This window comes from Amphiprion ocellaris, chromosome 14 (genome assembly GCF_022539595.1).
Source record: "Amphiprion ocellaris isolate individual 3 ecotype Okinawa chromosome 14, ASM2253959v1, whole genome shotgun sequence".
Classification (NCBI taxonomy): Eukaryota; Metazoa; Chordata; class Actinopteri; family Pomacentridae; genus Amphiprion; species Amphiprion ocellaris.
In genome coordinates, this window is record NC_072779.1 from 8,224,794 (window position 1) to 8,249,131 (window position 24,338).

Below are 24,338 nucleotides of genomic sequence, written 5' to 3' on the forward strand. Positions count from 1 at the left end.
GACAGAGAGCGACGGGTGCAGAGGGAGAAAATGCAATTTACAAAGCCATTTATTAAAGTTACCCCCGGGTATGGTCGAAGTTGTGACAAAACGGACATTCAGCGTTTCCTAGAAACAGAACTGAGAAAAAATAGAACTCCAAACTTTTACACTTGAAAATTAAACAAAATCGAATAATATTTTACAGTAAAAAGCAGCATTAAGCTTCTACTCAGACATCATCCCACTCCTTAAATCAGTCTTTTGCACAGTCTCAGTTAGACGAATACTGTACTATAATGACATTTAAAAAAAAAAAAAAAAAAAAAAACAGCAATGTTAAAAGGCTTTTAAGCTAAATATGCAAAAAGTGATTATTCCTTTGCATGACTGGATTATTAACTGGTGTGAGTGTGCAAGACAAGGGCCCCAAACACCTCTTTTTATTGGCTGTTAGTTATTTTTTTTGGAATTTGATGTGACAAAATCAACTCAACATTAACTAAACTGATTTAGAACCTTAAGGCAGATCCTGTTTTGTTACAAGTCCTGTCTGCAAAAAAAAATGTTGTTTTTACAGTAAAATTTCAGCAGCTGTTGTAAAAAGAACCAAGTCTGCAGGACAAGAAGACGATTCCAACAGTCAAGCATGGAGGGAGGTCCGTCCTGTTGTGATGATGTTTTCCTGCTGCAGGAACTGGTAAACTTGACCATGTGGCTTTGATTCTTTGAAGACACCAGACCTATTTGTAGAATAATGTTTGAAGCTTGGTAATCACTGGACAGTGATCTCAAATATACATCCATGTCAGGGATCAGAGGAAGTCCAAATTAGGAATCATTCCTGGAATGTCCTTGAGTGGCTTCTTCACTGCTGATGATCTTTGTGGAACTTAAAGAAAGCAGTAGCAGCATAGAAACCAAAGAATATTATTGAGATTGTGAGAAATGTACGGAAACATTCACTAGAGGTTGTAAAGGTCGAAGGATGTTATTATTTAATACCCCTTCTGGTGAAAATCAAGCCTAGTTAAGAAGGGCATATATGATGTGTTTTATGTGCTAGAAGACACATGGTGTGAAAGAAGCAGTCAAGCAATCTTTAAACCGTAGTATCAAAACAGTCTCAAAAACACAAATTCATTTATATTTCCTATGTAACAAAACTAAGGAACCAATCAAGTCAGTTTGAAAGATGAGGCTTTTTGTATCACCTCAATATGTTTCTGCTTTGAACATGTATGGATAAATCATTCCAATATTACGACTTGCCATTGTGTAGCTTAGTAGAGTAGTTTAACAGGTTTTGAGCAGAGTTGTATGCTTGAACAAGTGGCGGAGGGATGAATCGAGTGAGAAGCTGGACTTATGGCAGTTATACTTAGACTATTTCGAGGCAGGAAGAGATTATTTGCATGGAAAACAAACCTTAAAATAAGTCACTTTGATTCACAGTTTCATTTTTATGGGTTAAATTAAGAACCGGACAGGGGCTTCAAAGGCTGGTGCCATTTCGGGTTCATGTTGCATCAGACTGCATTGTGTTGCACCAAAAAAGACAAGATTTGCTGTAAGAACTGATATGACAAGTTAGATTCACTTATTCATTCCAAAATCACAGCTTTAACCATTTTACAGATTACAGAACTGTCCCTACAATGCTGAATCTTGAAATAAAATGTGAGAAATAAAGCCTCCCCTAGACACAAGGGACATAACCCCCATTTTAGGGCATAATCGTATTCTATAATTCCCTATATAACTGTCCACAAATACCTAAATGTTTGAAGCAATCAAAGAAAAAAATAGGGTAAATTTTGAGCTGGTGTGCTGCTGCTCCATGATAATGTGACCAGAACAGCTGAGGTGGTAGAAGCAGCCAAATGTAGCTTTGAACTGTCACCCCATGAACTTTACTCACCCGACCTGTACCGTCTGACGTCTATCTGTTTCCCAAACTGAAATCTTACATGTGCAGTCGCTAATTTCAGCATGATGATAAAGTCATGCATGCTGCTGGGGAGAACATGGAGGCTCAAGATGTGACCATCTTCAGTGATTGAAGTTAAAACAGACTATGTGGCAAAATAATACAAGAGCAATCTTTGTCCCCATGTTTTCTGATCAGGCCAAGAACTTATAGAAGTACCCACATACAGAGTGGATTTCAGCATTCCACTCGCAGAAAGTGTTAAAATAGGGTAAAACTGTTGTTCTATTGTATTGCTGGAATAAATTATGCTAAATATTTGGGGGTTACATCAGCAGCTGGAGGGGGCCTTTAAGAGCTGATGCCATTTTGGGTCCATGTTGCATCAGACTGCAGTGTTTTTTTGAGACAAGCTTCTTAATTTTGTTGATATTCCCATGCACAATCATTTCATCACACGGATTTTGGATGACTTTGGATGATGACGAATGGGATGCCACAAGAAAGAAACGCTGAAAACCACATCGTTTGACACCACCGAGTGACCCTCCAGGATGCTCAGGTCACTGAGTGCATGTACACATGAAGAAATTGTTTAGTTTTGCCTTCCTTTTCTTTGAATCTGTCCAACAAAGCAGCAGGATATAGTGCAGTCTGGAGCCTATACATAGCTTTCACATGGGCACGACGCAGGGTTTCCATATATGGGCATTGCTACTACAGGAAGCCACATGGAAACACGATGCACATTGTCTCGCATTTTTTTTGGCATTAAATCTCCAAAATACTAAAATTGCATGTCTTATTATGTGTCTGCCAATCTCTCCCGTAGCTACGCTGATTTGTACAGTGTAGTTTTGAGCAGAGGCGTGCGCTCCTTGGTTCGTGTTTCCACTAGACTGTACCATTCATGATGGAAACTCCCCCTCCGTTACGTCAGTTTGTTTGTACACATATCCCGCCCCACGACGTTCATAAAACTCACACACGCACAACCGAGCGGGATTATTTCATCAGCGACCACAGCAACAGCTTCACTATCCTTCCATTTCTGTCCTTTCGCTCTTATCCCAGCAGAAGACATTAAAAGGTAACGACTTGTACTTTTTATTTACACACTAAAGCTCAACGTCTTTCTAATTTAAGTCGTCTTTAAGCGACATTTTCCATCCTGTTGTAACGTTTACGCACGCAGATGATGCAATCTTCCTCATGTGTTGTCACTTGTATCGGCGCACTGTTTCAAAATAAAAATATTAAAAACTAAACATAAACGTCTTGATTTGAGTTTACGAGTAAGAAACCACGTTTAAATCCGCGTGTCAGAGAAACGTTGGGTTTATTCGCAGGCTTAGTTTATCATTTGAGCGGGGAATCAGCTGGTGTGACGTTACCCGGAAAACAGAGTGGAAACTTAATGAAAGGGGATCACTGTGGTAAGAAAAACGGTGTAAAAGGTTTTGTAGTTTTTAAACTCATCGCTCGACACTTGTCCGCGCTTTTACTCGCGGTTCTCATTCATTGTTTTGGTGTTTAGCCGGCCGGCTAACACACACCCTTGCTAGCGTGGCTACATGAGGATGACCGGAATGTTGCTTTTAAAGACCCCCAAAAGCGCGGAAATTTAAAACTCCAACCTATAATTCTCAAAGATTTAGCAGCAAATTAATTTAATGCGGCTGGTGTGTATGTATTTTGGGGGAATTAAACAGTCACGTGTACCTACAATAGCTGATGCAATAAATCTGCAAATTACAAAAAAAAACTCTAAGAATATTTTTTGTGCAGCTGTAAAACTCAATATTAACCCAACATGTATTGTTTAAATTGATTTCAAGCACAAACATTGCCAAATATGTGTGCTAGCATCACTCATAAGACAAGTACCGTAAAAATTTTGCCATTCAAACGCTACGCCCCGTCAGTTATGAATGTGTAACTGTTGGTGTCGTGCTTTTCCGAAACATGTGAAGGCGTCATTTAGCGCCACGCGAGAGCCGAGTATAGCCACGTAGCTAGCTGTTGTTTCAATTGCGGACAGGTTCGTTTTCATCCAGACGGACAGCTAAACATCCCATAAAATGGTCGAAACAGCCCGTAAGTGGCCTTAATTTAACCGTAGAATAATTTAACTTTCTGTAGCGTCGTCGAACCAGGTCGTCCGCGCGTGTCGTCAAAGTGAGTCATCCTTCCGGGTAACTCGTCTGGCTTTCTGCCACCGATCAGGGTGTTGCCATGCGTTGAGTTGCATCAGCCGGTGTACAGCCACCACACGGTTACAAATGTGGTGAAATTGTGGTGCTGATAAGAGGAGAGAGTGGGGATGCGATTCAAAACCTGCTGGGGTCAGGTGTTTTGGATGGGGTGGAGTGCTAGTCATAGTAGTAGTATAGTAGTAGTGTAGTAGTGGTGGTAGAGAGGGTGTTGTGCTAACCAGACAGCTGCATGTCACGTTACTTCAAAAAGAAATCCCCTCATTTCCCCGTTGCATTTACATTTTTTTCAAATTAGAACGCACCACCATTGTTTTTGTTGGGTTTCTGTGGGAGTGATGCTGCACACATGAAGCTGCCAGCCTCTCAGAGCAAAAAATAAATCAATCTAATGCAAAAAAAAAAAAAAAAACCTGCAAAAGAAGTGTTGCATTGTCATATTTTCCAGAGGTGGTGATTCAACTTTATTGTTATTGTAGTGCTGTTGATTTGCATTATTATCTCGAGGGGTGTTTCAATATTTTGTCTACCACATTTACGTCACTAGACTAAATATTCTAATCTGTTGAAGGTGAGATTTACTGCAGGACTGTTTCTGCGAGGTGTACCTAATAATCAGTGCAGCCAGATATAAAAGCCTAATGATCTTAAGCACTCAAATTTTTTACAATTGCACCAGGAATACAACTAACAATTTGGCTAGTTTGTGGCTGTACTGGAAGTGATTTATTTTGATGGCGCTGTTGCATCACCAAGTCACAATTCTGCCCAAAACAACACAATCTTTGATACGTCGGAGTAGGTCTGTTGTGCTGCAACTGTTCTGTCTTCTTGAGCAATCGCACCTCTTTGGATTAGGGACTTGGCCTGGTGACCATTTCTGGCTTAGTAACGGCTAATAGGCTGTTTGTGTTAAATGGTAAGTGAACTTAACGAGGAGTTTTGTGTGCACCACACCCGTAGAGTCATCAGTCGGCATGCTCAATTAAATTTTTTTGCATCAGGAAAGAAGGTGCAGAATTGCTGAAATACTTCAACAATTACACTTGGGTCAAGATGTTCTGCAGTAATTGACTGCATCTTTTCCACCCCATGCTGTGTTGCAGCTTGGTAGCCACACCTAGGCATGCATATGTGCCAAGCTGGTAGGTTATCCTTTCTTATACTGCGTTGATTTGTGCTGTCGTGTCGGTTACTGTTAACAGTCTTCGCTTCAGTCATGGGAAAGCGAACAGGCTCTCATTTTGTCACATTCCATTTCGTAGCGAGGGCAGTTTTTGGCAGGAGTGCTGCTGTCCAGCTAGGTGACTTAGGGTCGTTCGGTTCAGTCTCAGCGGTCGATCTGTCCACACAGACTTTCACGCACACAAAGGTTTCCACACATGCATTAAGAAGAAAAAAAACACACATGCAGCCATTATGTGAAACTGTTGTGTGCGTTACACATGGAAACATACAGTTTATTCCTGGTTCAGAACTTCAAACGCCTGGAAAACCATTGTATGATGTCCGAAGAATGGTTCACCGAGTCTGTATAGTCAGTAATGATGTGGTGCACCTTCCAGGGTTATGCAAGGTCACATTTACCTCTCCAGTGAATGTTTAGCCCTGCAGGGTACAGAGCGCACTGTTCCCTTTGTTCAGCTGCTGGGCCCCTCCAATGAGGATACAGTGGCTTTATCATTAGGCATATAAAGTTTTTTAACTTCCACTGTTACTTCCATATATATACAGTGGGGCTGCAAGATATTGGTAAAATTCACATTATAATATTTTGTCCTTCTATACATAGGGTTAGTCTAGATTAATAATAATTAGGGTGTTTGTAACAACAATTGTAAGACACTGACCATGGATGCCTGTTTTTGATCAATATTAACCTTTATACACTGAAAAATTTCCATACAACTGATGTTATGATTCTTTCTGCTACCAGATCTTATTTTGTACTGTTTCTTTATTATTCTTCATTCATTTTGCTGGGCATACTCAGAGTCTGTATTGCAATTTTGACACAGAATCGACATATTATCAAGTTCTATAATCTGAATAGCTAAAATAAAACATGTCAGAATTTTTTAAACAATCTTTTTGCTCTTTTTATTTTCCCACTTCTGAATTTGACACAAATATCAGGACTGTGGTGTGCAGAGTTTGAGGAATAATACATCTGCCTTTCACTTAGGGTTGAATTTTTGAAGAACTTGGTGGTTGAAAGCAAGTTCCCATTTTGCAGTGCATTAATTAGGCAGTTTAAATGTTATTATCATATAATGGAAGTGAAGCCACTCCTCTAATTCTCTAACCACAGAGCATTGTTGTTGTCAACAGTGCCAGTCAAAACAAAGCCATGCTTTGCTTAATGTGGATAGTACAAGACGCAGCAAGAAGTTATAATGAGGTTAGCAGGTTTGTTACTCCCCTGAATAATCCTCTTTAAGTCCGTGGCAGCAACTCTAAGTCAAGTAACAGCACCATTATCCTTGAAGCCTGTCGTAACCGGAGCACTGTTGGCCCGAGCGGTTGGTCATAGTCCTCCAGGATAAAAAACCTTTTGGTTAGTCCCATGTTAAAAACCATAATCAAATTGTCACTTAGCATTTGCTTCCCAGTGAAAGTCCCGAGGATTCCTTTCGGTGACAGGAACTTAAAATGGCGGCAGGTATCACTGTAGTCGTCTCATTTGGGTGTGTGTGGGTTCGTGGAGCTTGCAGATTTTTTTGAGCCACACCTCTCAGCAAACCTGGCACAAACCTGCCCCACTTACACAAACGGCAGCCCTCGTGAAAATCACAAGGAAAAGATTAGCAACTTGCTGACGTGACGGAGGCGGCATCGAAGGTTGAGGTGGTTCGATTTAAGGGGACCACCTTAAATTCAGGTCACAGAGCCATCAGATGTGCATTTTTTTGCAAAATTAAAGTGGAAACTGTGATCTTTTAGGCTTCTTTGTCTTCCATTTTGCATAGTTGCAGTGGCTGGGTGAACCCCTGAAGAGATCACAGCCAGCTGGGCACAGTAGATTGGTAATAAATGTTTACTGACACAACACTGACACCCTCAGATCTCAGTTCCCGGTGTGCGAGTGGAAAATGCTACTGGAATGTCACACCAAGTGGGGAGTGGGAGCATTTCCACCATGTACCAGTTTCCCATCGGGCTTCAGAGGACTGGATGTTTGTTGTTGCGGTTGTCTGGTGCTCTCTGTGTTGTTTGTATTTCATTGTTTGACTGTGTTTGTCCTTTTTCTCCCAACACTTAACTGTACTAGGCAGGATATTCTCTTTTGAATTAGTACATCTAGAAATGCTTTGATAATTAGGTTATGTTGTTTTTGCAGTATTAATAGAAGATTGTCATTGTGAAACATTGTGAGAGCTTGTATCCTGTGTGCTATGAAAAAGTCCAAAATTAGATCTTTAGCTGAAATACTCTCTGTTTAACTGAGACTTGGATAAACTGAACTCGTGACCCTTTTGAGGTCTACTATATTGTCTGTCTGAGTCACTTTTTCGCTTCTTGCATCTGCTTCCATTGTATGAGGAAGCTAAATCAGTCGCACCTGAAGCATTTCCATTCACCTGACTAAATGCACATGGATGACACTAACTGAAATGTCACATTTCTATCACTTATTCCCCTTTTTTCCCTAGCGGTTTTGTACCATTTGTTCCATCTTCTCCTGCTACGGTTTAGCATCATCAGCTGTTTGTCTCGAGGCACTTGACTTCTGATATTCGACGTGCTGCATTTCCACAAACATCTGTTGATATAACGTCAGAAATTCCACTGCAAAGCCAAAGCTCTGGGCACATTTGGGTTTCAAGACTTGGAGGCAGCACAAAGGTGGCAGTCAGAGATGCTAATCTGAAACCAATAGATGTGTAAAATTAACAGAAAGGGACAGTTCCATTGTTAATTGCAATAGCCATCAATCAAAAGCGTTACTTCCTGAGCACAGATGGAACCTTTTTCAGGCCACTTCTCCCCAACGTGAAAAACAATACAAATGTCGTGTCGTGTTTCATTAAGTTCCTGAAGCACAAATGAGATTTTTGTTTTTACGGTTTGCCTAAAGCTGTGTTCTAATTAGGTTCTAACTGGACACAGTTAAGACAAAGAAAACCTGACAGCACAGCAGAAAATAGATTCCGTGGAAAGCACAAAAGAATGGTCTTGCTGTTGGCGATCTTCACCCCCGTCAATTTCACACATTTAATGACTGTGAAAGGACAATTTTTGCCTAATCTTTGATCCAAGCAGACAGCCAGCCTCTGACGTTCACACAGTGTGTCACACAGTCGGCCTGTTCTGTGCTGCTGGGTTAGTGTTTCACTTCTCCTCTTCGCTGGCTGACCGGTGAAGTGACTGATAGGTCTGAAATGGGAAAGGATCAGGTGTCGCTGCATTAATAGCCTCAGACACGAACAGTGCTCCACCTCCCAAGTCCTGACCTTAGGCCTATTGTTGGAAAACCTGCAAATGATACACAATCAAATCCAGGATTTTTTCCCCTTATAGTATAATAAAGCATAAGAATAGAGTGGATTTGTTTATTTCTAATATAAGCTCCCTAATTGTCGCTTCAGTCTTTTGCCAAACACTGGACTCTGTTTTCTGTACCTTCAGGATAGCTGAGTAATGTTATATGCAAACATGCAAGTTAGGTAACTATGATCATAGTCCATTTTACTGACTTGGTAATGGTTACACATATCAGCCGTAGATGTAGTAGTCATGAATAGTGTAGTATTTGCAGAGAAGATAAACCTGCTGCACCTTTTGCATATCAGCATGGGTTTGCCTTGACTTGTGTATGTCTGGAATAGCGTTACTGTAAATACTGGAGGTGCTACAGTGAATTAATTTGTGGCATTTCTTGCACCTAATCACACTCTGCGTGTAAATTTGAATAAATTCCCCTGTGATCCCAGTGATACTGCAGAAAACATGCGAAAACAGTATTACAACACGATGCAGTGAGCCGTTCTAACAAAGACAAATCGTTACTTCCTGACAGTCACACTCACTGATTCACACACACTTCTTGATGTGCAAAGCTTTGCTCTCAACAATGCTCTCCATGGACATCTGAGTTTCTAAAAGTTAACTTTATTTAGTGACATTTTCGAGCAGCACTGCGAGTCTGGGTTGCGTATATAAGCTGTTGTATTTATGTGTGTTAATCCCAGCAGGAGCTGCATGATTGAACAGATTACTTCAAAATCTGAGTTTAGCATTTTCTGAAGTTGGAGTAAACTTACTGGCATAACCTGTTTTAAGCATTCCTCTCTCCTCTGTGCACCCCTTGGAGTAAAATCTGTTGCGTAACTACATTTAAATGTTACACCATCTTCTGTGACATCTACAAAGCCTTAAATGGCACAAAGCATTGTAGCTGAACGTAACACAGTCTGCTGCCTCCAAATAAAAAAAAAAAAGCCAAACCTTCTGTTTGAACATTTTTCTACAGGGTGTGTTGTTTTAGCTGTGTACATAAACACAACATGCCAAATAGGTTATTGACCTGTGACATTAGGTACATTACCTTCTGGGTTGTTTGACTTGATTCGTTCCAGTTTTTAAGGTGTGTTCAGTTTGTAATTTACGTCAGTCCCACCATTGCAGAATTTGACCACGTCCGGAGACAAACAGAGAAATAGTGTATCTGAGCTGGTCAGATGGTGCTGTGTCCTTGGCCTGTTATCAACTCGTGTGTGTGTGTGTGTGTGTGTGTGTGTGTGTGCACGTGTTTTGCAGAAACTGGTGTTATCATTTACCCTTTCCTTAACTTGGAAAGCGCTGACTTAAAATGTGTTTCTGTTGTCCTTGAAGATTGTTTTGTCTTTGCTTTTCGAATCAAGGATAATACCTCTGATAATCAATAAAACTTTAAACCGCATTATAATAAAAGGCAACAGGACAGAAGTTTTATTGCAGTCAAAGCTCTAAACTTCAGGTGTGCTTCATTTTAAATACCATAATTGCAATTTAGTTTCTGGGGAAAGCATAAAAAACTTGGGCAAGAATGTTTAGTCAAGTTATTGAAATAGACAGAGCATTGTTACAGTAAAACATGGCCTTTTAAAGGAACTTTTATGATACACAAATTTATAAACATCATAAAAACTGCAGTAATAATTTCACCTTATGGGTAAATCGTTGGCTATTTGACATTTTCCTGCATTTTTAAATAGGCTAAGGTTCCTCTTTGTAGTTGTAGCGAGTTTTATCTGCATATCAGATAAGATGGACCAGTGCAGCTGGTCCATCTTATCAAACTGCTGGCTCATGCTGTCCTCTCACTTGTTGATATTAGCTTGAATTCGACCGACCATCATCCCTTCTCATCCTCTGGCTTTCCCAGGCTTCTCCCTATCTGCCCCTGTCTGCTAAAAAAAACATAACAGTATTAGTAGGGCGCCGTCTTTTCACAGTGAGGGAGTGGTGAGGAATTAGACCAGGTATTCTTCTGTTTTTGTAAGGGTGTGCTCAATGGTAGGTTTATTTGTTAAGGCAAAGTTAAGATTGGATTTAAGCCTAGGAGGAGAACATTGGGTGTTCTTTTGTCTTCATGAGAGCTCTCTGTGCCCCACTGCGTCTCATGATGTGCTACTAAGCTGCAAAAGGTGGAGGTATGAATTCCTGGAAGTTGTGTAACTGGTATTTATACAAGTTCCCATGCAGTGAAATGTCTTTTTTTCTCTTTATTGTCTGTTGAAAACTGCTGACTGACCGATGATCTGTACCTTTTTGAAGAATTTTCCAGGAAAGTTTCCAACTTCGCTGGTGCTACCTGTGTGCACTTAAACCTAAACCCCACTGAGGCATTTCATATGATATCAATTTATTGAGCTCGGAGAGCATGCGCCCCAGATTTTACATGTTCTGAGAGCATTTCTGTGCTTTGCATGGTTTCGTTTGAACACCTTTCCTGGAAAAATAGCTCTGCTGGAAAGAAAGAATACCATAATCCCCCTGCATAATGCCAAACAGAAAGTTGTGAGAAATGTAAGCCTTGTCTGTTGCTGAATAGTGCCCTGTTCTGAGTTCTTGTTTTCTTGTTTCATTTCCTTCCAGGTCCTAATCGGCTGCTGCAAAATACTGTGACCACAGACCTGCTGCTTCCTGTTCTGTGTAATCAAGAGACTGTTGCTGAAGTCAACACACCTACACCAAAGGACCAGTAATAAACAAGTACTTGATTTACCTACCCCATCTGGCCGAATTACTGCTTCACAGTCCAGTCACACGTGTTCTGTTTAAGCTCTGTCAATCACACACACCCACACTAAGGATTTAAATCGCATAGCCTGGTACTGCGCCCACACACAGTCACAGCAAATATGGCCAGCAAGCTGTCCGAGTTTGGTAAAACCCTGCTTCGCCGCCGGGCATTAGACTGTTCCGGCGAAGAGACCCGCTTCGCCCGATGTTTGTCCACCCTGGACCTCATCGCCTTGGGAGTGGGCTCCACTCTGGGCGCTGGTGTCTACGTCCTCGCTGGCGAAGTGGCCCGAGAGAAGGCCGGACCCGCCATCGTACTCTGCTTCCTCATCGCCGCTCTATCCTCCATGTTGGCCGGCCTGTGCTACGCTGAATTTGGCGCCCGTGTCCCCAAGACGGGCTCGGCGTATCTTTACAGCTACGTGACAGTCGGAGAAATCTGGGCCTTCATCACGGGATGGAACCTCATCCTCTCATATGTGATAGGTGAGCTTGTTGCTGCAGCTACAGCTAAAACCCAAATAATAAAATATAGTAAAAGATTATCGAGAACCATGCAGAGGAGTCATTTGCAGTTTACAAGATTGTTGATGTATTTCCACATCTGTCTCGCAGGTACGGCCAGCGTGGCGAGGGCTTGGAGCTCGACGTTTGACAGCCTAGTTGAACAAAAGATCTCCGATTTCTTTAAAGCCTCCATGGCGATGAAAGTGCCAGGTGGGGTGCTGGCGGAGTATCCTGACCTGTTCGCACTCATCCTGGTCCTGCTGCTCACTGGTGAGTTTGTGATGCTTATTAAAAAATACAATAAAATAACTTCCTGTTTGGTTAAATTGTTTCCAACTCATAGCTAAATCCAACCCATGAACATGGTTGTGGAATAAGAGTTAGGAATGAGTGATTGTTATTAGCTTTTTATTACAAAAAAACCCCATAGAAGCTTCCTAAATTCACTGACTTATTCCAAATTCAACCCTCGTTTTGGTCACTGCAGTTCATGCCAGCGTTGTTAGTGTTGCGTTCAAATTACTGCATAACAGCCAGAACAGTTGGTCGCACTAATATTGCAGCTAAAGTGACATGCCAGTAGCGGTGTTACATATAAATAATTGGTGGATTGGTGTTGCTGAGTGATAGTTTGTTTTTTTTTCTTTGCAAGTGATGAAATCCATCCACCCACATAACAGGACATGCTGTTATTGATGCTGAAGATGAATCCTCTCTCCTTTTGCTTCCTATCCTCACCTTCCTCTTCTTTCCACTGTCAGGACTTCTGGCCTTCGGCGTGAGCGAGTCGGCGCTGGTGAACAAGATCTTCACGGGCATCAACCTGGTGGTGCTGGGATTCGTTATCATCTCTGGCTTTGTTAAAGGGGACACAGCCAACTGGAACCTCACAGAAGAGGATTACATCGGCTACATAAACCGCTCCAACAACACCAAGACTTTACAGTGAGTGTCTGCCTCTGTCAGTAACTAACTGATGTTTTACCCTTTCATTAGAGTTTGATCATTAATCAGTGCGTCTCTTTCTTCTTCTGTCACTCAGAGTGCAGGAAGAATTTGGCGTGGGTGGTTTTGCTCCATTTGGCCTCACTGGAGTCCTGTCTGGTGCTGCCACCTGCTTCTATGCATTCGTGGGCTTTGATTGCATCGCCACAACAAGTGAGTAGTTTTAATATTTCCCTGATAAACAAGGTACAGAAGGTGTGAACACAAGCAGCTACACAAACAGCAGACAGATTCTTGGTTGAAACAGACATGAAGTGAAAGTGTTTGAATATTGCCCTTCACGCGCAACTTTATGGGCCCATAATCGGCATCATGGGTGTGTTCTTGCAAGGTTACTTTTATGTTTGACAAGTTACTGTGACTGAAAATGCTTGTCTGTTGTAAAAAAAAAATGCAATTTCTTGTTTTCTGCAGCATGGGAAATTTACTGTTGCTCATGGTCGCATGTGCACAAATATTTGATGGTGAAATCTACTTTTGATACTAGGTTTTTGTTAAATATTATGTAAGACATCATGTTTGAACAGTGCAGGTGAAGCCCCTGTTATGCAACCTGGAATGAAATGTAAGCGATGTCACCTGCTGTGTCAAGAAGTTCAGGTTCAGGTTTTGATACGATCCGCTCACCTCGTTCTTGTTTTGTTTTCTCCCTTCAGGCGAAGAAGCAAAGAATCCCATGCGATCCATCCCTGTTGGCATCGTGGCCTCACTGCTCATCTGTTTCTTCGCCTACTTCGGCGTTTCTGCTGCTCTGACTCTGATGATGCCGTACTATGAGCTGAACACGCAGAGTCCACTGCCCGAGGCCTTCAGCTACGTCGGCTGGGCTCCTGCCAGATACATCGTCGCTGTGGGTTCTCTCTGTGCTCTGTCCACCAGGTGAGGAAGAGGACACCCAAAGTTGTTGTTCTCCATCACACTTTCCTTTACTTTTAGTATTATAATGCTAACTCCTGATCTCCTCTCAGCCTCCTGGGCTCTATGTTCCCCATGCCCCGTGTTATTTACGCCATGGCAGAGGACGGGCTGCTGTTCCGTATTCTGTCCAAAATGAACGAGCGCACTAAGACCCCTCTGCTGGCTACCATTGCTTCTGGCATCGTTGCAGGTAAGACAGTAGTCTCTAATAGTAACTTGTTTCTCTGGTGATTGAACGAACATTTAAATTTAGATTAGTTAAACAGTCAAAATCGATCACAATTTTATGGATAAGTTTAAACATTGTCTGGAAAATGACTGCATATATTGACTCATTCAATACAAGGCCAACTTTTTCCATTTTTTTCTGCCATCTTTTTTGCCTACATACAACCTTGTTTCCCTAAAAGGCTGCCACACTAGCTCTACGACATTTTTTAGATCTCTTCTGCTTTACAGGTTTGCAACATCTGGGCGTTGAAATAGAAAGAGGGAAGCTGCAATCTTAAACAGTTAACCAACATGAATACATCATTAGTAATTAATTTAACTGATCAGCATTTCTGGTGCTGACTTGACTTTAGTCACTTGGTCATCTTTAAGCAGTGTGTTTGTCTCCTAGTTTTTCTGTGTACCTTTCTCGTCATGTTTACTCGATGCTTTGTGCCAGAAGGCTGCCTTTGCTGCGTCGATGCCCCGCTGTCAAGCCTGAAGACTTGTTGTTGTTAGTTTGCTTGGATCACGGCTCTGTTTCCTGCCTCAGCTCTGCTTTACAGTCTATCTGACATGCTGTCAGTTCAGGATCAATAACCTTTTGGGAAAACACTGCAACAACAGATACTCAGATGTTACAGGAGGGCGGTTTTGTCCATACAAACGCTGCAGCCAGTCACCGAAGCGTCTCTCTATTACTTTAAAGTTGACAGTGTACATTTTCTAAACTCTGGTTTTACTTCTCTTTCTAGCTCTGATGGCCTTCCTGTTCGACCTGGCAGCTCTGGTCGACCTCATGTCCATAGGAACTCTGCTGGCGTACTCTTTGGTGGCCATCTGTGTCCTCATTCTCAGGTAAACACTTTTATTCTCTACTTCTGAAGTGTTAAATTCTTCCTAGCAGCTGATAGGATCTCTAATGCCGCTGGCAAGTATCCATAAGGCCAGTTTACAAGCATGGTTATATCATAATCTGAGTAGAGCTAAAGCACAAGGGTCACATAAGCTTTGCACTCTCATTCTTATACTAGAATTAAACTGGACTAAATGTGTTTTTGCAGAAGAATGATTAGCTATCAGTAGTTAAAGCCATAGGGGTGATTTTCCTGTTTGCTCACTGTAAATAATCCCTCTTATCTCATTCTGCAGGTATCAGCCAGGAACTCTGAATTCGTCCAGCCAGATGGAAAAGCTGGTGGAGCTGGTGGAAGGAGAGAAGGTGGCCGTAAGCGGAGGAGACAGCGGTGACGAATACGGCATGGAGACGGACGAGAGGCCGCTCCGAGAGACCTTCACCGCCAAGCTGCTCTTCTGTCCAAGTGGAAAAACCCCAACGCAGACCTCTGGGAACATCGTCTACGCTACCACCGCTATTATCTGTAAGTGTGTCTTAGAAGAGGCTATAAACATCACTTACTGTTGACTAGTGTTAGAGTTACTCCAGTGTGTTATTTGTACGTATAAGTAAGTTTCTCCTGTCCTCTGCCTGCAGCCGTTTTCATCATCATACTGTGTGTTATCCTGGCCAACTATCTGGACCAACTGCTCAGCGGACATGCAGGCGTCGTGGTGCCCTGTGTCATTTTGACTCTGCTCTGTGGCGTCTGCGTCGTCATCATCTGGAGGCAACCGGAGAGCAAAGAGGCTCTCACCTTCAAGGTAATTATCAAACCCTGAGAACACAGCCGAGCGGCTTCTCTGTCTCCTGTCTAGATGCTTTTCATTTTAGCGTTATTACTGTCTCGGTTGTTTTTGTTTGATGTTTTGGTTCACGTGTTCTGATGCCACCCAGGACAGAGTTTCACATTTTCGCTTCTGTCCTCTCAAGGTCCCCCTGCTTCCCTGGTTGCCCCTGTTCAGCGTTTTCGTCAACATCTACCTCATGATGCAGCTGGACATTGGGACATGGTGCCGCTTCACCGTCTGGATGATCATCGGTGCGTTGGATCGTCACCAACCCTTGTCTTGTCTTTATTTCTTCGCATTATTGTAGCAGTTTCATAACCTCCTGTTGCCTCTCTCTCCTCCCCGCCTCCAGGTTTTGCCATCTACTTCTTCTACGGCATTAAGAACAGCAGTGAAGCCGCCAGCAGGTCGTCTCCACGCAAATACGAGCCCGCGCTGCAGAACAAGAGCCCGATTTACAAAGGCGCCCCCAGCGATAGCGACGTGGAAGCTGGCGGCAGCCCTTGATACTGACTGACACGGACCTGGGGAGCGTTGCAGAGCATCTACACTCATGTTGCAGTGGAGGCGGCTCAAAACGCAGCTCTGGGTTTACAGGCACAGGCAGGAGAGGCAAGAAAAACGCCACACACATTTTACCTCTGACTTGAGGCTGATTACCTTGATGGCTAGACACTGTGACAGAGCCACTCGCTGGCCCTTGTGTCTGTTTTAATCCGTTTCTACTTAGCCTTAGCCCTCTGGAGACATTGACCTGCCTATAACACATGCTTTCAATGGACCTAACTAACAGGGAGCGCTGCGGTGCTCGTCATGAAGTCGTATTTTCCGTTAACTGAAAACTGAAACTGGCTGAATGTTACTATATACTGTTCTCGTCTTTTGCTTCCTCACTGTTATTTATGTGCCGTGGCTGCACGTGGAGCCACCGTGGGGCGAATAAGAGCTACTATAAATTATGACTTGAGCCAGTGGGTTTACGATTGTCAAGATACTTGGACCTTTTGAGCGAGGCTTTGCATTGTGTAAGAGTTTTTCTGAGCAGAGGGCCACCAACAGAGTGACTGAGATGAAGTTACCTCGACGTGTTGAGTTTACCGGTCTTGTGTGATATCGCGCCTGCTGGTGGGTGAACAGGGTAGCACTGAAGCCGTGTGTTTTACAGTATCAATCAGGGCTTCAGTGCAGGTAGGTCAGTCGCTCACGGTCGACGGTGAGGCCTGTGTGGAGCAAAAGTACATGCTTTGTTGATTGGGTGAGGTTTATTTTTTTAACACACTATCGCCCTTGTGACCACCCCGACTCCCAGAAATCAGCATGTATAAACCACCGCATCAAAACTGTGTGAAACTAGCTACTTAACGTAAAGTAAAGTAGCGTTTTTGACTTGAATATTGACTGAGTTAAAATTTGCAGACATTTAGCCGCCTTCTGTTTCAACTTAATCCAAGTTAAAAAGGCTTTTAAAAGCAAAAAGGACGAGAAGCGGAGAAAGTAAACACTGCAAAGGAAAGATTGCAGCTCCATGTTTTCTGGTTTTTACTGTAACATTATATCATCTGTATGTTTTTATTGCAAAACATACTTTTATACCCATATTTGATTGCATATGAGGCATTGGAAAGTCAGTATGAATTTAAAATCCCTATGATGATCCAGATCATGAGGAGGTCCATAGATGTGCACTTAAAAAGCTCATTAATCACAACAGGTTATGATATAATGAGCTATTGTTAATAACTGGAGTAGTATGCAAAAGAATCAGCCGATAGACACTGAATTGTGGCGTCTGTCCACATTTGTCGGATACTTTTGGTATCTGGGAGCTGAGGGTCTGTCTGAAGAGGGCCCGTCTTTCATCACCACTAAAATCTCTTTTTATCACCTTTTATTTGCTTTTTACTTCCTTGTGAGAGAGTGTTCCTTTCACAAAGGCTCTTGTTTAGTTTCGTTTGAAACTACTTCTTGGCAGCTCATCTGTTGAGTTCCCATCACTTTTATTTTTTATTTACTATTTTATTGACTTATTTTCTGATAGAAATGTTAATATGAAAATGTTAATAGTATTGTTTTGTTTCGGATAGCTCGCTCTTTATTTTGGTTCGTTTTTTGCCTTTTCATATCGATTTCAATCAAGCAGTGTGCTTTGTAGATGTTAATGTATTTTAATCGTTACATGTACAGTTTTTAGAGTGCTGATCTGTTTTGTCTGCCTGTTGTTTGTTCTTTTTTTTCTGTCTTTTCTTTGTTGCAAACATCTCGCATCGTGAATTAATTGTATTATTTTCCTTCCTGACCAAATGAACTTGTTTTTGGAAACTGCGCTTTCCAGAACAAAGAATGACCACTAAAAGTAGGTCTCTAAATTGTGTTATTTGAAGACATATTTTTATCAGTCCCTTGAAGTCAATATGATAACTTATTGTTAATAGTATATTTTCTGTTGTCCTAGTAAAGTGCTTTACTGTAGAGTGTACAGTACTTGTTAAAAATTGTATCTTTTATTTGTATAATGCTGTAAATTATACAAACATACTTTCTTTAAAATACGACCTTAAGTATAATTTGATAAGAGATGTGTTTTTTTTGTAAATTACTCTTGAAGGCATTTCAATTTAACACTTGATGCTGCTGTAAAAATATTGTAAAAATATTTTTTTCACTTGAAAATGGTCAAAATGGAGGCAAAAACTTCCCCTTTAGACATGTCAGAAGTTGACATATCTCCCAAAATGTTTGTGACGAAAGGAATTGAGGGTAGATTTGGATTCGGCCCATATATTTTTTAGAAGATGTTGAACACAAACTGGTGCCTAAAGAACCATCTGTCTGCCTGAGAAGGGCACCGGGGCTGGTAGAAGAGAGTCGAGCCGCATCCAGGATGGTTTTAATATACTTGAGCTGCTGTCACAGTTATGGATCAAACGTAATGGGAGACTTTAAATGTAAAATCTACTCTTAAACCTAAGAACATTAACGTTCCCATGCTTACTTGCCAGTAAATTATCATCAGGAGGATACGAGGCTGTGACCCACTACGCTCTTTGTACGCAGCCCCGGTTGCCTTTCAATAATTAATCCCATCATCTCCCCCATCAGTGCTGTCTCATTAACAGCAAGTCTATTTTTGTCTTTGTTTTATATCCTGTACATAAAGCTGTCATGTATAAAATGAGCTGTATTTTCAATGTTTTTGTTTTTTTAAAAATAAAACAGTGATTCATGCTTATAGCAGATTGGAAGTCTCCGTGTTTTATCTACATCCTCAATAACTGAAAGGCATTTTTCAGTTGAACCTTTTTGAGGCGACTTTCCGGTTTCTACCGTGAATCATCAGTGACTCACGGTGTTAAGAATGTCCTCTTTGTGAGGTGAAATATGTCTCTACCTGTAGGCTGTTTAGCTAAATGCAACCACACATAAGCAGGCCTGAACAAAGTGAACGCCGTTTTTGTTCTATTAAACCTGCTAACATTGGATTTTCTTTATATTGTTAAATGCGTTTAATAACTGTTGGGATTTAAAAGGTTTTTTCTTGGCTTATTCCTTAAGCCCGGGTTTATAGATCTGAATACATTGTGCAGCTTTTAATTTGTGCAGTAAAAAGCCTCCACCCACTAAAAACATCCAACTGGTCCAACAAGCCAATAAAGAGCTTCAAGTGGGCTTTAGAAATGACGCGTTCTTTAATCGTTAAGTGAAGAAGCATCACGACAGGTGACATAGAAACTGTTTTCTTTATGTCATCTCATTTTGACACTTCAACAACCTACTAGTACTACAAACTAAACAAGCTTGCGTCGTACAAGTTTCAACTGTTTACCTTCCACTAACTTTACCTTTCACATACTTTACTTTCACCTCCTAACAAAACAAACACAACAGAAAAAAGCAACATCTCAATACAGCAAATACATTTATTTAGAAGCTATTTATCAATGAATATGTCTGTATTTTTCTGTGATATTTGCTGTAACAGTGACATACAGATCTTGGTATGTCTCTTTCTCTATGACCTTGACCTTGACAAAATGACCAAAAAGTCTACTTTTACAGCCTTCATTCCTGAATTAAAGGCCTTTACTAGTCTTGTCTGGTTCATATTCAGTAACTGTGGTCCTTCTGCCACCTGCAAATTTCCATTAAGTCGTGCAACTGGTTCCTGACATGCTTTAGTTATTATTAATTATTATAAAACCCTGACCAATATCAGCTGACATAATTGACCAATACTGACCTATCACAGATACAGTATATCAATATTGGTACATATGTTATGTGATCTGTAATGATTTTTCTTTCTTTTTTTCAACAGACAGTAATGCAGACAATGTACTTTTGCGGTGATTAAAAATTTGTGCCATCACAGTTTATCCAGCAGAGCAGCTTCACTGAATACAACATCCTCAGCACTGTTGGCAGCACATGCAGCAGAGCTGAGAGTGGTGAGGAGTCAAGTGGTGTCTTTATGGTAAGTCGCTTAGCGTGTTTTAACTGACGTGTCTACTTAATATCAGCTCGCATATCAATATCTGAATGTATTACTCACTAAAAATTGTTATTGGTTCCAGACCCCCTGCGATAGATGTATATCCGCCAAATAGTGACCATATTTATTTTATTATTCATATATATTTTAAGGCTTTATAAACCCTCCCCACATTCTTATAAACACTTTCTATGCTCTGAAACACTTTCTCCGCTCTTAAACCTACGTAATTTTAACAACATATAAAATTCTATATGGGTACTCACCAGTGAATATGCTACAAGAGATAGATAGATAGATAGATAGATAGATAGATAGATAGATAGATAGATAGATAGATACTTTATTAATCACGAGGGAAATTCAAGTTAAATGGTGACGATGATGATGAATTAGCTGTGTAGTACCGATGAAGATTAGATGAATGTACTGCACAGTGAAAATGGACAAGGCGAGATGCTGAACGCGTCTATTATTTTTTAAAATATTTTTTTATGTTTTCAATTTATTTTGGCTAGAAGATGCTTAATTTACCACAAAAATAATTAAAATAATAAATATAAATACCTATTAAAATACCTATATACCACAAAATCCTGCGATATAGCGAAAAATTCGTGATACCAAATACAATTTAAAAATCCTCGATGCAGTAAGACCATGAAAAGTGAACCACGATATGGTGAGGGACGACTGCATTAGTCAGGTTCCAGGGGTAATATGATTAAAAACAGCTTTATTTAGGAATGTGTGGATCATGAAGATATTTAACAAATGATCTTTATTAAACTAGTATATGACAGTGCATGCCTACAAAACGCAATGCTATGTAATTAGCTCATAATGCAGTCATTTTCTTAATTGATTTTGAGCATTAGTGGTCAAATATTCCATTTGCAACTAAACAAATTGCCAAACAAAGTAGAGATAGATGAAACTGGCATCTACTTCCACTAGTCCTTCAAGGTCTGGGGGCCCCTGCACAGTTTCTCATGTCCTCTAATCAGAAGTAATAAATGGAGGGGCATCACCTGTAAACTGAATTACTAACTGAAGATGAATCTGAAGACTCATGTTACCAGTTCCTGTATTACAGTTCCTGGATTATGCATTATAATAATTCTAAATTGGCAAAATAATGAAAAAGTTACACTGACCATGAAAATGACAGATATATGTAAATCAGCAACAAGAAATGCTTATAATGTGAAAAAAAAATATCTACTAAACATTTTAATTTGACAGTTGCACTAAAGCAGCTGAGAAGAACTCTGAGTTTTTGCTTTTTTTCCTCTGTGACATGTATTTGGAACCTATTTCTATTTCTGCTGCCAATATTAGTGCCTTTTCGATTGAGATTTGAGCTCATATTTATGGTTTCTGGCAGGAAAATGTTCACAAAATATGTGTTAAGGAAGCTTTTCCGTCTCCCCTCCCTTCTCCACACACTGAGGCTGCCCTCTAGTGGCGACACACAGCATCAACCTGTTAATCAACTGGATGTCACTTTAATGGTACAGACAGCAGTGTACCTCCAATCTTTGCCCAAGGAAAATCTTTATTAAGGTTTCCAGGCATTTATTATTGATGATACTTCTGCTATAATTTAACCCAGAGTCACAAGAACATCAAACTCTCAGGGTTTGGTTTCAAATAAATCCTTTGCAAGTTGTATAATGTGCTCTCAGCGTGTTTACAGCATGTCACAGTTTAAACATTCACACATTTAACACACAGCTGTACCTATGAACAGCGAGCTGACTGTTAGTTAAAGCTTCTTTCCACCTAAAGGCACTCGAATGAAACTGATTCCTACCGTGAAAAAGTTATTTTTAGTCAATATTAAAGCCACCGATATGAACTGAAACTGCATTGGCAGTTGTTGTGACGTTTGAATAATCCTTTTTTTTTTTTTTTCCATATTTCACATTCACTTTTGTAACATCACCACATGTATTTTCACTCTTCATTCATTCTGTTCTTTCTGCTAAGATTACAGGCGCTGAGTAAAAGGGTAATGAATACATTAAGATGTAATAATGAAATAAACAGTTACATGAATAAATCGTGTAAAATGTAAATGCCAAACATTAGAATAAAATCTCTGTGAAATGTTATATCATCAGTTTAATTGGAGCTCATTTTTATCCCAGTATTGCCTTTTTTAATAGTATTTTTTCTGTGTTACATATTAAATTTTTCTCCACTCTTATTTCAAAATGTCACATTTTAGGCTGTAACACTAATCAGATTTAGCCTGTTACCTCCTGCTAGAAGGAGCAAATTCAATATTAGAGTCATTCTAAATCAGACAACATACCACACGGACAGCATGAGAAAAACCTTCCATGCAGCTAAACATCGTTGTACATATTACCCTGTGACTAAGAAAGAGAATAAAAATCCTTCTATTGTTTGTTAGACTGAACATTTTTTGTTCAGAGACTCTTTTTTGAATTCTAGAGATACCTTCAGAACAACAGTACATGTATTTAACCCTCCTGTTGTCCTGCGAGTCAAATTGACCTGTTTTAAAGTTTGATAAATAAATATATATATATTTATAAATATATTTTCACAGTGAAACTTCTGATGTCCACATTTTCAACATTTTTGGGAAATTTTTCATCATTTTTTGGTGGAAAAAAGAAATGTTAAAAATGTTTCCTAAGAACATTCGCCAAAAAATCAACCAAAATCCAGCAAATTTCTCAGGAGTTTGGTTGATTTTTTTGTGTATTTTCTTAGAGAAAATATTAGAAGTTTTACTGATATGTATGTAATCACTTTAGATATTTTTAGTATATTTTTGGAAGATTTTTACTAATTTTTAAAAAATATTTACAAGATTTTTCTTGCCAAATTTGGGGGATTTGTTTATTTTTTTTAAGAAAAACTTATTTTTGTGTGTATGCATGTATTTATTGATTTATTTAGTACTGTTAATATATCAGAGTTCTGAGTGAGTTTTTCTTAAGATAGGCAAAGGCCATTTATTGATTACATATATGCTGTTAAATGTTTATTAAAAACTGAAAAGCATTTAAAAAAAAAAACAACTTAGGCATTTATTGAGTCACTAAAATACTGTAGAGTACAGACCACATCAGCATGATTATAAGCATCCTCTGGTAAATGAACAACCAGATACTGATGTCTCTCACCATATGGACTTCAGGAGATGACTGGGGGATGATAAACTGTGACCTACTGGTTGGGTTCTCTCTGTTCTCATGTTTCTTACATGTTTGTCCCCTGACAGCCGGGTCCTAATGTTTTTTGAGCAACACACCATACTATGACGTTTTTACAGTGATGGTTCTACTATGGAACCAGTTTGACATGTTCAGGTGTTCTTTGTGTGAAAACTCAGAGATTTCAGGTATCAGAAGGTGGTTTTCAACTTTCTTTGTTAACTTTCTGCTTCAACTTTAAACTAAATTTCCTTCACTAACCCAGCCCTCTGGACTTCCAGGAAGCTGTGTTCCTATTGGCTGTCCAGGTGGCTGCTTGGTGTTATCAGGAACACCTGAGCAGCTTGGTGTTATCAGGAACACCTGAGCAGCTCAGTGTCTTCCTGCTTTATTTAGCTGCAGTCAAACATTTCCTCTGCTTCTCTTCACCACAGAACCGGGTTTGGCTCCATTGCTTTAGTTTGTTCTTTAGGCGTTGGCTTGCAGCTTCCAGCAGTAAAATCATCTTTAATGTGTTTCTTGGTGTGTTTTAGGGCTTTGTACTGGATAGTTGTCTTGGTAAAGGTGGTTCTTTAGCCACAGTCAGCACATGGTGCTAATGTGTGCAGTGATTAGTGGATTTGGTACAGTTGAGTTGTGTCTTTATCTTGGCTGTAGTGAGTCTTTAGAGGTTTTTGGTCAGACACATTCTGTATTCTTGTTTGAGAACCAACGTTGGTTGTCTAGAAGGTAAGAGTTCCTGTCCTGATTCTCGGTTCTCAGAGGTTCTCTGGTAGGCTGCAGGAGACTTTAGCGTTTGGGTTGTGCTAGTTTGGTTTTTGTATGGTTTCATTTGGACGACTATCTTGAGGCTCCTCCATGTGGTTTAGTGAGGTTTTCTGGAACAGTTCTACAAAGCAACCTGCAGCAGAAGAGACTTTGAGAGTTTTTAGGAAGTTCTGGAGAGCAGACTTTAGAGCAGCAGAAACATTTGTCAG

The 24,338-nt window shown here is 40.4% G+C and overlaps 1 protein-coding gene across 2 annotated transcripts; it reads left to right on the forward strand.

Moving 5' to 3' along the window:
* The first annotated feature begins 2,857 nt into the window (after nt 1-2,857).
* On the forward strand, nt 2,858-18,914 carry slc7a3a (solute carrier family 7 member 3a). 2 transcript variants are annotated; one of them, XM_023277041.3, is made up of 12 exons: nt 2,858-2,999; nt 11,203-11,835; nt 11,965-12,126; nt 12,618-12,801; nt 12,899-13,014; nt 13,518-13,740; nt 13,830-13,969; nt 14,745-14,847; nt 15,142-15,371; nt 15,485-15,651; nt 15,821-15,929; nt 16,031-18,914. In XM_023277041.3, the coding sequence occupies exons 2-12, from the start codon at nt 11,469-11,471 to the stop codon at nt 16,183-16,185; spliced, it is 1,956 nt and encodes a 651-aa protein (XP_023132809.2). In that variant the 5' UTR covers nt 2,858-2,999; nt 11,203-11,468; the 3' UTR covers nt 16,186-18,914. The 2 variants fall into 2 exon arrangements, with proteins under 2 accessions (XP_023132809.2, XP_023132819.2); XM_023277051.3 differs by lacking the exon at nt 2,858-2,999 and adding an exon at nt 3,892-4,006.
* Nucleotides 18,915-24,338: the final 5,424 nt, after the last annotated feature.

Bases quoted from the DNA above. Each gene is read 5' to 3' on its own strand.
- slc7a3a (XM_023277041.3), top strand. From the start codon at position 11,469: ATGGCCAGCAAGCTGTCCGAGTTTGGTAAAACCCTGCTTCGCCGCCGG. The intron at 13,970-14,744 runs GTAAGACAGTAG...TTCTCTTTCTAG, and splicing joins TGCTTCTGGCATCGTTGCAG to CTCTGATGGCCTTCCTGTTC. The intron at 15,372-15,484 runs GTAAGTGTGTCT...CTCTGCCTGCAG, and splicing joins CGCTACCACCGCTATTATCT to CCGTTTTCATCATCATACTG.